This window comes from Ascidia mentula, chromosome 7 (genome assembly GCF_947561715.1).
Source record: "Ascidia mentula chromosome 7, kaAscMent1.1, whole genome shotgun sequence".
Lineage (NCBI taxonomy): Eukaryota > Metazoa > Chordata > Ascidiacea > Phlebobranchia > Ascidiidae > Ascidia > Ascidia mentula.
In genome coordinates, this window is record NC_138572.1 from 8,561,139 (window position 1) to 8,572,817 (window position 11,679).

Below are 11,679 nucleotides of genomic sequence, written 5' to 3' on the forward strand. Positions count from 1 at the left end.
GCAAAGCAAGTGGCGGGAACGCACATAAAGAACATAAGCTTGCTGCAACAATAAAATGTGAAACCCAGCCCAAATATTTATTTTATTATTTTAATCCCAACTTTAATAGCCTGTCCTACACTTTCGCAGGACAGTTCATCAGCCCATCGGTGCTTCTTGACCTTTTTTGGTTACGTTTTTACAGTAATGTTTGCTTTGCTTTTTACATTGTGCCACATTACTTTCTTAGAGGTAATGTCAAAAATTGTAATAAGGGATAAATCTTAGAATAATGACTGCATGACTACCAGTCCGACGATTACCAATATTAGTTTGACACAAAATACATACGAACGATTAAATTTTACATATACCCCTGCCAAAATATTAATCAAACTGGGGTCAACCATTTACCCGGATAAGAAACACTGCATGATGTTTTGAAAAATGTGTCTTGGAATGGTGTTTTCAGTCCCTATGCTTAGGGTAAGACACAAAACTTTATTCCCAATTTTGTCATACACTGTTTTCAGACAGGTACCCATGGGACGTCATAATGTACCAAGAAACATACATTATGATGCTCTATACCCACTAGGGGTGTCAAACTGGCGGCCCACGAACCAAAACAATCACGCTATGCCCTGTTTGTGGCCACCGTTATGTTAGTTTTGCTCTACCAAGTTACGTTCATTATGAAGTCACAAATTACGTGTAAAGAAAAATATCGAAAGCGTCATTATTTGCAAAAGCGTCTGCCAGGCTTAAAATCTAGGTTGTTAAATAATGCCTGCAGCACTAAGTAAGTTTAAAACCCCTACCTTACGCAATGATACTTAAGGCTTTGGTAACTGGTTTAACTGATGCTGCACACAGACGAACAAAGACAAACCACAAGCAAATGTGCTTATATTGCAGTTGTTTTGATGCAGGAATGTTAAGCACATTGGCGAGAAACGGATGCAACAGGACGAAACAAATTTACTGCGGTAAGTAGGCGAACAACTATATACAGGCCACGGTCGCGTGGGTGTTACAGTTCACTTATTCACATTGGCCAATAGCATATATCATTTGTACAAGGGGCTGAGTTAGTTTGCTAAATAGCTCTTGTCGACCAGAGTTGGAGTGACGGTAAAGTACCAGTAGGTGGTTACCCCAACGTCATCCACCAATACATAGCTGTACAGAGCTGGAGGATTTGGTGCTATATAACACTTGTTGCCTGTAATAACGGCCGGTTCAAAAATGCGCTTAAAATAAGGCATTTGCAAAAGGTTCCCGTGCCTTTGGCCAGTTTTAAGTAAATTGCTACATATGTCATGGTCCAGTTAGTTCTGCGCGTAGTCATTTCCTTGACGTAAATAAAATGCAAGACCAAACCGTTTGCGTAAAAGCAGATGTCCCAATGCACAGGTGTAAGCAAGACGGTATACATGTATATATATGAAGGTCGTCAAAACGCGAGCGCGGAATGATTGCGGCGCAATAACGACGATTTTTCGAGTGATGCCAAACGTGCAGACGTAACAGCAAACCAACTCTACGCTTTTTCCACGTAGTTGCTAGGCAACATGCCATACTGGCCGGTGCGCATATTCCGCCCTTCCATCCATCCTTCGTCAATAATACTCGCATCGCCGATTTGGTCGCCTTCTTTAAACGATATTTCGTCGTCGTCAGCTGCGACGTAGTCGAACATTGCTTTGTAGAACTGCAAAATTCCAAAGTGTTGGCTATTTCACAGAAATCATTTTTGTTAAATCTTTGTTGTCAGCAAAATATGCTGCTCAGTTTGTACAAAACCCAATAGGAATTGGATATTTAAAACAGCCGATAGCGCTATTGGATCCAAAACAGTTATTTTGGCCATAGTGCGCTCCACGTGGTTCGTCTGTGTTGATTGGTACATAGTTTGTTACCCAACATATCGACGCTTGACCGAAAGGTACCACAAAGTGGAAATCTGTGTGCCTGCTAGTCTACCAGCTAGCACAGTGCCACATCAACAGCTGCACTGATGAGACCTTACAGGTCGAAACAATGCGTGTATACACCCTGTCTGCAGCTCTCATTGATTATTATGGCTCTTTTGCGCATATAAAACAAATATATTAAACTTGCATTGATAAGCCGCAAAAGAAAAAAAAATGGCCAGTTAATAATCATAGACGCTACATCCGCAAGTTGTGGCGAAAGAATAAATTATCAAAAATAGCTGAAAAATTGTTATCAAGGGTCTTGTATAATGATAGTCGGAGCAATTACAAGTCGAAGAAATGCGTTTTGCGCATTTACACAAGATAATAAAACACTAGCAACATGATCAGTCTGTCTGTTGTTTGGAATGTATATTTTGCCCTGTGGGCATCATCAGTTCTTCCCAACAACAGCCAGACTGGTGTTTTGTGTGCATATTACCATTATGGAATGTATACAGTAACCGCTAGGCCAGTATCTGCAGTCTATAGTTTAGATCTAATTTTTTCAATATTTGAACTTTTGAAGTTACACAAGATAATATATTATTCGTTTTTGCAGAATTTTACCGGTCCCGAAGAGGTTGGTGGTTGTTGTTGCTGCTGCTGCTGCGGTGGAGGCATGGGTGCAGCGGCAACAGGCTGAGGCGGTGGTGGACTGTATTGCTGCTGTTGTGGCGGCGGCGGCTGTCTTGGCTGTGAAACAAAGACAAATATGTACAAAATACGTTTAATATAAGAACAAAGGAACTGAAGATGCCCACAGGGCAAAATATATATACCAAACAGCAGCCAGGCTGATACTCTTGTTAAAAGCTAGTGCTTTGTGTGTATTAAGAAAGGTATACAGATATCGCTAGGTCAGCATCTGCACTCTGCAGCCTATAGTTTAGACCTCAATTTTTCAATATTTGAAGTCAGTTAAGAAACAAGTGAAGATTTGTTTTCACTGCTTAAACTTACTGACATCAAAGAAAACAGCAAAAATGTGCAAACCAGCACTATCACGCCTGTTTACCTGTTGCTGGTATTGCGGTGGTCGCTGTTGTTGTTGATGTTGTTGCTGTTGTTGTTGATGTTGATGTTGTTGTTGACGATTCACGATGTTTTCGGGTGGAGGGCGGCCTTCGTGCCCAACATCATGAGGAGCCGTCTATGTGAAAACAACACAATGATTTCTCCAATTTCTTATTTTGCTTAACAGTTATATAACAAGCGAAAAATGTTGACAATAGTATTGGTCAGTCTGTTTATTCTCAGAATTATGAGCAAATCCGTAAAAAGTGAGTGGTACCGACGAATTTGCCCTGTCTTGTCAGGCATCAAAAAAAACTTACAGAGAGTGATGGACGATGAGCGTCAGTGGGATATTTTATTTAAAATTCAAAAGTACAGGAACTGACGATGCCTTCAAGGCGAAATTAACATTTCTGTATAATATTAAATAAAAGATCGCACTGACGCTGATCGTCAACCACTCTTTGTGCATTATAGGTCCATAATATTGCAGGGTGCTCTGCACTGGAAAAACTAAGACATCAAGACAAGCTAACTCGTCAAAGAATAAGTGACTGTATTAACGTGTGTCATACTACCACTTTCCACTCCAATAATTTGCCTCAGGTATAAATATTAAACAATACATGGACTCATTCAAAGAAAATTACCTGATATCCAATATTTGAAGCAAGTTTATACGCTTGGGATGCTGTAAAACATAGTCCAAAAGTTATAAAAGGGATTTTTTTAAATATTCACACATTGCTATATGTAAACACACTCACCTTGTCGAGTTGATACGCTGTCAGACACTTGTGTGAATTCCTACAAAAACGGTTATTATATTTATATATCTACTTGAATAGGAAATAAATTAAATGCAGGAAAACTGAATAAGATTCGTATCATGTCGGAGTATTCTTTTACTCTCACCCTCAATGCCTTTTCCTTGTCCTGCAAAAAAAACAAATTTTTTAATCGGTCGTCGGCGTTTAAGGTCAATCACAAAGAGGTTATTGCTATATATGTACCTTTCGGTATTCCAAATTCGATTGGTTCTTTTGCTGTTTGGCCTGCAAATCAAATAGAGTTGTCATTACGTTACGGGTCAATTGTTATGCCGCTAGATGATGCTAGTGAGCGCCGAAATCCGAGGCCATGATGTGGTCCTATTTTAAACACTTTTGGTATGTGTGCGATTTGACGAAAAAACCTGTTTCGTAACTGACAAATTTTTCTTGCCTTCTTGCCCGTTTAAAACGCTTGCATTGGTTGCAAAAGTGTAACGGTCAAATTTTCAAATGTTATAGAATGAAGTTACACTATACGAAACGCAGTTTGCAGTACTTACCAGCCTCGTCGCTTCCGGCGTATCAGCTACCGCCGTAAACTTGGTAACTAAAAAACATCAATTTCATCAAAACTATTACCCAATGTAAATAAGCATTTTCCGACGAACCTCAATAGGGAGGTGTATATCATTGCATTTTAAGCGAATTTTCAGTCAACAGCAGAATATTTAACAATGCAGTAAAGAAACCATAGCAGTGAGCAGCCATTACCTAAAGAGCCATGACTGGGCATTTGTAAAGCGATAAATAAACCATACAATCTTCAACACATTACAAAACAGGTCACGGTTCACTGCCAATGGAATTTACTACGGCAAAGGTGGCATTCCCTGTCAGGGCGACTGACTACGTAACTGAGGCGATACGGATTGAAGGAATGCGATGTCTTACCTGGGTAATGCACAACGCAGTACGGTAGCTTGTTATACTGAAACAAGAAGAAAGCATGTTAACGTACATTTACCTTGCAAAGTCACATATACAATGATACTTTTGTCTAGAAATATACAGTAAAGCAAATCGAAAACGGAAATCACAAAAAGCTTGGGTGCCATGTCAAGGGCAGATCCAACGTTTTTCACATTTCTGCGAATAAATTTCATGCCCATTTACGACATTGTGTCGCCCGTAGCTGTTCAAACTTCAAAACCGCCAACGATATACTTATATAGCGCTCATAAGAGCCCTTTAGGAAAGGGGTTGATCGTCAAGTGAGGGACATGTTTGGAACGCCTACGACACAAATCTCGCATTTATAAAACGTGGATATCACATCTCACCCCTTTGTAGTTTTTCATATTCAGCTGTAGGTCGCAACTCCAGCACCGAAAGCAAGCTTTGTGCCATGTTTTGTCCAAGCAGGATAACTTTTCAACTGCAACATAAACATTTGGTAAGAATTGAGCAATACGCATAACTCCGTATTGACAAAAATTTGCCAACAAACTTTTAGGCGTAAATCTGTGTTAACCAAGTTTACTGGTCCATGGAACCCTGTAAGGATATTTAAGTTGATTAAGGAACGCACAAAAGGCCAAGGAATCAACGTCAAACACTTTTCGGATATCTTCGCCATGTTTTGAGTAAAACCAGATAGCCCATGTAACCCTTTCTAATTTGTCATGGAACCCTAACACGGGAAACGCCAATCTAAACGTTTATCGCGTATTAACATATTAAAAAAGATTATTTTATGTTTCAAAGATTCTAAACGTTATATAGTGAGACGGTAAGTTTAAAACCGTAACACAATTACATTGAGTAAGGATCCGTTTTATGCAATTCCTTGGCCAGGGAAACCCATAACAACAAAGTAACAAGTACTTCGGTTGTAGTAGATTTTGCACTTCAATAGTCCCCCGACACGAAGCAATCAAGTAGGACCAAACACTTCAAACTCAAAACCTCGTTTAAACGGACTTAATGGTTGGAGAGAAACAATGCCACCAACCCTCACGTATCGAATATCCGGCAAGATTAAAGAGATTAGTGGTTGGAAGTGGGCCGAGAGGACAAACAAGGCCGTCGCCGGTCAAGCAAATACAGTGCAGCAAACAAAGACCAGACTCTCTACTACCAGATTGCGTGATAGACCTACTTCACAGCATTACACGAAAAATGCACATTAAAGGCCAATAACAGGGTTAGAAAAGTCACACCAACAAGCTCCCGTACGTGATGGAAAGAATGTAGAGCTTTCGTATACGAGTAAGTGTATATGACTCGTTTTGGTTGCATTGCAGATTCGTGGAAAAAAGTGCGCCTGTGACTCCCTGTCGTTCGCTCGGTGCATTTGTTGGATCGCGTAACACAGCGGTTGTGTTCCTGGTAAAGCATAGTTTCCCAAACTTAATTCTCCAAATTTACCCCCTGGCAGCCTTGGAAGCTAAATTTATCCAAACGTTTCGATAATTTTGCCAAACAGTTGTAAAAGCAAATAGACATTTTAAACACACACCCGAACGAAATTGTATCAAACTTAAAAACACTGCAGCAACGCCAAGAAATAATGTAAAACCCCGTTTGGAAACCACTGTAGTAAAGAGTTTTATGTCACTAGACCTGTTTTGGGCTCACATAGTTTAGAAGGATTCCTTTGTGCTTTATTAAGAATTGCAAACGTTTCTTAAATTCAAAGCGGACGTATGTGTTCTGGATCTATTTAGCTTAGTGTTATTGGATACCCTGTATCTTTCCCAAGGGGAAAATTGCGGCCTTAAAGACAAGTACAGTTGCCAAACAGTAAGTGACTGTATTAAAGCCAGTCATGCCGCCAATTTTCCTTTAACTAAAAATACACAATTGTCTTTTGATATGCGCTGTAACAAATTTCCGCCTCGTTACAACAATGGCCATGCGAATATATGAAAAATAGTCATTGATGACTGGTTTCAACTTCCTACTATTAAAAATGTAAATGCTTTTCTATACAAGTTGCGTTTTACTGCAAAGCGAAACTTATCGCACATTGTGTTTCGTGTTTGCGAAAGTTCGTCGCATTATGATGAAACCAACAACTGCAGTTTACAAAGCAACTGATTGACTTTCGTTACTGGGTGTTGAATTTACGGCACCGGTGCAGTTTGACTTTATTGCATGACAAACAAACCGTGTTAAACATCCTGTGCGAATTGGAGGCAATATTCTATGACGCAACTTACACAGCTGCGTGAAAGTCTCGGGTCCTTCTTAAAGCTCTGTGTAATAATGGCTATGTTTAAGATTCGGTAAACGGTTTACAATTTGAAAACTAAATATTGCGTTTCAGAACATCTTTGAACCCTACTGTTCTTCTATTTTAAGATATTACACACACCGAAGGGGTATTATAGCTTTCCGTAACGAAAAACCCAAACTAATAGTTTTTTTTTTGTTTAAATTTGGAGGTAAATTTATAGAAAGATGAAACTATACACAATGTTGCCATTAGTTGCTTTTACCACACGATAATTTTTTCCATGCGGCTATACAGGAAAACAACTTGCCGAATGCAAACAGAGCAACATGAAATCCATATTGACGGTTTGTCAACACGCAATCAGAAAGTTTGAAAGAATTTAAACGAGCGTGATGTCCAATGACTAACTGAATGCATATACGACAAACCACATTTTCCTACATATTCTACAGAACGTGTTATGCGTTCAAACAAACGTACAACAAGTAAAGTTGAAAACCATAAACTCCCCACGACAAAATATTGGCTTTAGAGACTGAAAAACGAATACCAGCACATGTATATCGGGACGTGGAAACGCAAACACACAAAAATTTTTTTTAGTATACCCCTTCGAATTCTTTTGCGTACGCTTTGCTTTAGTGTAGTTATATGAGATTGAAAACGTTACTTACCGGGGTACACAGTCTTCTTACACTTAGCACAGGGCGGGTTCATCTTTCAATCGCGGCAGCCTGTATACAGCAACAGTACAAACACTAATATTACCACACAGACCTGTTGAAACAAGAGCAAACATTCTTGAGCCTGCGCCAAGACATGACCGTGACCATACAAACACCCACAAACCCATATATATATTTACGAACAACCACCAAACTTCTCATGTATGACTAGACTGTATTGAAGTAGCAAATCACATTGGAATGGGAAGACTGGCGGTAAGCGATATATATGGAATGTTTTAGTGACATACCTTGTTACAACTTAGGTGTAGACAACCCATATACCTACTATCCAACTGGTTTTCAACATGAGCTGCTATGCATGCGTCACTGTACTAAATCACAAAGAAACAAATTTACATCAAACCCTCAAGCTAGTCGTAAACATTTCTGTAACAAGGAACTAATGTCTTGTTAATTACAGATATTCTAAATTTACTGCTATCATATTAAACTGCCTGATCAGCTAAAAAACTCAAACGAGGCCCAGGGTCCTGAATGCAGTAATTCAAACCTTGTCAGTGAAAGACAAAACCGACTGATTCAGCGTTACGCCAAATGCATTTCCTGCTTCGCTTTTGCAACCACAGCCAAGAAGCACAAAACCACTGAAGGCATCCAGCAAAGCGCCGCTTCAGTCAAACAACGACGTCATTTTACGTGATGTGCCAATGTAGTGGCTCGATCGAATTTTGCAACCAACAAGATGAGATAACCGCCTATAAAACATTCATTAAGCAATGTTTGTTGAAAAACATCTACACAGAATGGCAAATAAAATTGTGATAACAACTACCCAGATCCATCTGTGCCAGATCGTTAATCTGTGCCAAAAAAACGTGCCGCTATAGAGGTTATAATGGCCGATAAAAATACAGACCACAGCTAATTACTGTTTAATATCAGGGTTCACACTAAATGCCCAAAACGGGTATATAATTCTTTGATGTACTTGAATACGATTTTAAATTTGCTTTGCAATTAGCTTGTTAATAGCGAAGACAGCAAGTTTCTAGAGACTGGCCAAGCGATGGCAGCATCCGCAAATAAAGGAAACCATCAAAGTGGTGCCCTTGTAGCCGCCCACGACAGGGTGGTGGGCGTGGTCGAAGTGTAAACAATGGGCACTCAGCGACAAAAATCACTGACTAAGCGCAGTTTCAGGCTTGCTTGCTCCCACACTTATTGACATTTAGCACCCTATGTAGTAATGAATGACTGTTGTTTGTAACGTTTAAAACAACAATGCAGCAGAAAAAAGGTGCTATGAATAATTCAATACGCTCTGGTGCTTTCTTGCCAAACTGTCAAGCTCGTGAATACATGTTTAATGCGTAATTTTTTTTTATAACGCCAAACGTGATCTTCATTCTTTCGTTGCAGTTTCACATTCAGAAATAGTTGTGCATCATTGCAGTACTTTATAATAAAAATAGCATTGTATCGTTTTGCGCTGCAAACAGCAGTTTACGTGACTGTACATGCCAATGGTCCAAAAGGAAGTCCGCTTGCAGCTTCCTGTCAAACTTACCTAACGGTCACGCCTGACACATAAATTGCCAAGCTCTCTCTACCATGCGTTGCTAACTGCCTAGTTACACCAGCATGTTGGTGTCCGTGCACCTAATCAAGCTTCAATGTTTAAAGCTGTTGCCTTCGCAATACGTCCTGCCTTATACACACACCTTTGTGACCTCTAAATAATTCATTACCTTGCGCAGTAAAAACCTATTTAAGTTTGTTGTTTACCATCAGTGGACATTCGTGAGAAACCAGCGACAGAAAGAAGCTTGCGGCTGCGAACAAAAAGCAGTAAATCAATTATTTACACTTGCTTCACAACCTAATTACGGCAAGGCCGATTACGCGGTTTATTATACGCGTCCTATAAAGCTGCTTTGTACTTCTCTCTGCAAGAAAGGCAGCGGTTTATTGATAAACTAATTGGTGCTTGCAATTGTGTTTATATCTCTTATGAATAGTACTGCGCCTCCTGCTGATTAAAGTTACAGCTTGATGCTAAATACTAACACAAAACAAGGCCAACCGGGTCAGCTATTCCACTCACTGCAAAAGCTAAAATTTCGTGCGACTACCATAGTACAGCCTCGCGAAACAAGCATGCCATTAAAAGTTCTACAACAATGGCTGCCTCGAAACCGCGGCGCAGTTCTCTCTCACCACAGACCCATACAAAACCACAGCGCCAATATAAACAAGTTGGTTTTGAAACCTACGACTACAAGTTAGCCTCGCCTTTACAAACACCTTGCAATGACTTGTGGCTGCTAAAAGTTGACCACAGCATACTTGTCAAGAATGGTGATATTCACTGAATAACTTGATCCACTGCTTTAACTCTGCGGCTATGAAAATGTCCTTTTGGGTGTTTACCGAATCGTCACCCTATATGCAATTGACAAAGCTATTAATTGCAACGAATACAGACAAAATCAGCGACAGGATTGTTTCGCTAGACGCGCAGTTTAAAACGTCACAAGCAATCTCACGGTTCACTGATTTTTGTGCTGGACTTAAACAAGGCTTTTCACTAAATGCGGCGTCGCACTTAGCTTCCGGTAAGTCTGGTAGAAAGTCTTTTACAACTATGTTGGGCGTAATATCAAACCGAGGTCGGTGAATTTGTTATATTTACAACTAAAGTTTGCTTTTTTTTATAACTAGCAATTTTGCAGCTTGTCTTTCTGTGTACGGAAGTTACTTTTCTAAGATTAGTTGTAATAACTGGCTTTCCATATGTTGCATTCAATTCTCATTGAACCTGTTGTCGTTCGTGTACTGCTTCACCTTAAGCCTCGCGACAAAATACACGGGTTCAACTAACCACCCTTCAAATCAGTTACAACCTTACAAGGCGTTCTTTTCAATAAGTCAACATTCTTATCGTGTTCATGCCCAACTCCATAAACTGGCAAAAGTTGATCTACCCGTAAAACACGCACATAGTGCAGCCTCGCCAAACTCAGCGCGTTACGCCCCGCGGCCAGCATCGCGCGGCGCGTTATCTCAATTCAATTTTTGTTCCAAAAAAGGGCAAACCGTTCCACCGAATGCTGAACCGCTCAGAAACGCGCGAATACCGCTGCTCAGTGATGCATGTCGTATCACGTGAAGGGCTCTGCAGCGCCACGTTGCGGTTTACTTTAAACGTTTGAGATCTTTTTTGCTTTATTTTCGTTCAATAATTTCGCGTAGCTTTGTTTGTTGTCTAACTTCATAATTTGGATTTTAAAGAAAAGTTATGACTATTTGAAGCAAAGGGTTTTGAATTATGTTGGTTGAAAATACGACGAAGCCAAAGTGAGTTTGCGTGCCATCAATTTTGTGTTTAGCACATATTTGCAGCAGCAGTTTGCAGTAGTTTGAAATACATTAAACAGTATTGGAATATAAGCCCGGAAATCACTTGGCGTGCCATTAAGATCACCTGCGACGGATAGTAAGGATTTGTTTTATCGTATATTTCACTACGTTCCTTGACAACATATGTTCTTTATCAAAAGTACATTTTGCATGACAACATTTTTGGTAAAACTCAATTGACCCCTGCGTGGCGCTCGTAAGCAATTCCTAGCAATGGTCTTTAGTTACAAATAGTTTCTTTTTCAACCGAACAAAAATCAAAGTACGTCGCTATTAAATAATGGAGATTCGTGCTGTATAAAATAAGATTTTAAAACCATTGGGAGCAGTGAGACAGAAAAAACAAGAGTTTTTCTTGCTTGATTCGATTTACCTACGCTCTTACACTGTAGCAGAACTTAACACAAGTAATACACAGAAAATGGAATCGAACAACGTGGCAGCGAAACAGCATATTTCATGAATGAAATAATATTCAAGCAGAACAGAAGCCTGCTGTCAACAAAAAATCGACTATGTATTACTGAAGAGAAATCTGTCATTCACACAGCAGGAATTAACTCTTCTTGCTAGGAACCAACGGA

The 11,679-nt window shown here is 39.8% G+C and overlaps 1 protein-coding gene across 1 annotated transcript; it reads right to left on the minus strand.

Moving 5' to 3' along the window:
- Positions 1 to 877: 877 nt before the first annotated feature.
- LOC145908320 (LIM and SH3 domain protein 1-like) lies at positions 878 to 7,765 on the minus strand. Its single transcript, XM_082995576.1, has 11 exons — positions 7,661 to 7,765; positions 5,089 to 5,183; positions 4,700 to 4,736; positions 4,309 to 4,355; positions 3,989 to 4,030; positions 3,891 to 3,911; positions 3,743 to 3,782; positions 3,626 to 3,666; positions 2,977 to 3,111; positions 2,529 to 2,654; positions 878 to 1,693 (listed from the first exon to the last, which is right to left on the minus strand). The coding sequence occupies exons 1-11, from the start codon at positions 7,701 to 7,703 to the stop codon at positions 1,523 to 1,525; spliced, it is 798 nt and encodes a 265-aa protein (XP_082851702.1). The 5' UTR covers positions 7,704 to 7,765; the 3' UTR covers positions 878 to 1,522.
- Between the last annotated feature and the right edge of the window lie 3,914 nt (positions 7,766 to 11,679).

Bases quoted from the DNA above. Each gene is read 5' to 3' on its own strand.
- LOC145908320 (XM_082995576.1), bottom strand. From the start codon at position 7,703: ATGAACCCGCCCTGTGCTAAGTGTAAGAAGACTGTGTACCCCG. The intron at 4,356-4,699 runs GTAAGACATCGC...GATGTTTTTTAG, and splicing joins CTGCGTTGTGCATTACCCAG to TTACCAAGTTTACGGCGGTA. The intron at 2,655-2,976 runs GTAAACAGGCGT...TTTGTTTCACAG, and splicing joins CACCGCAATACCAGCAACAG to CCAAGACAGCCGCCGCCGCC.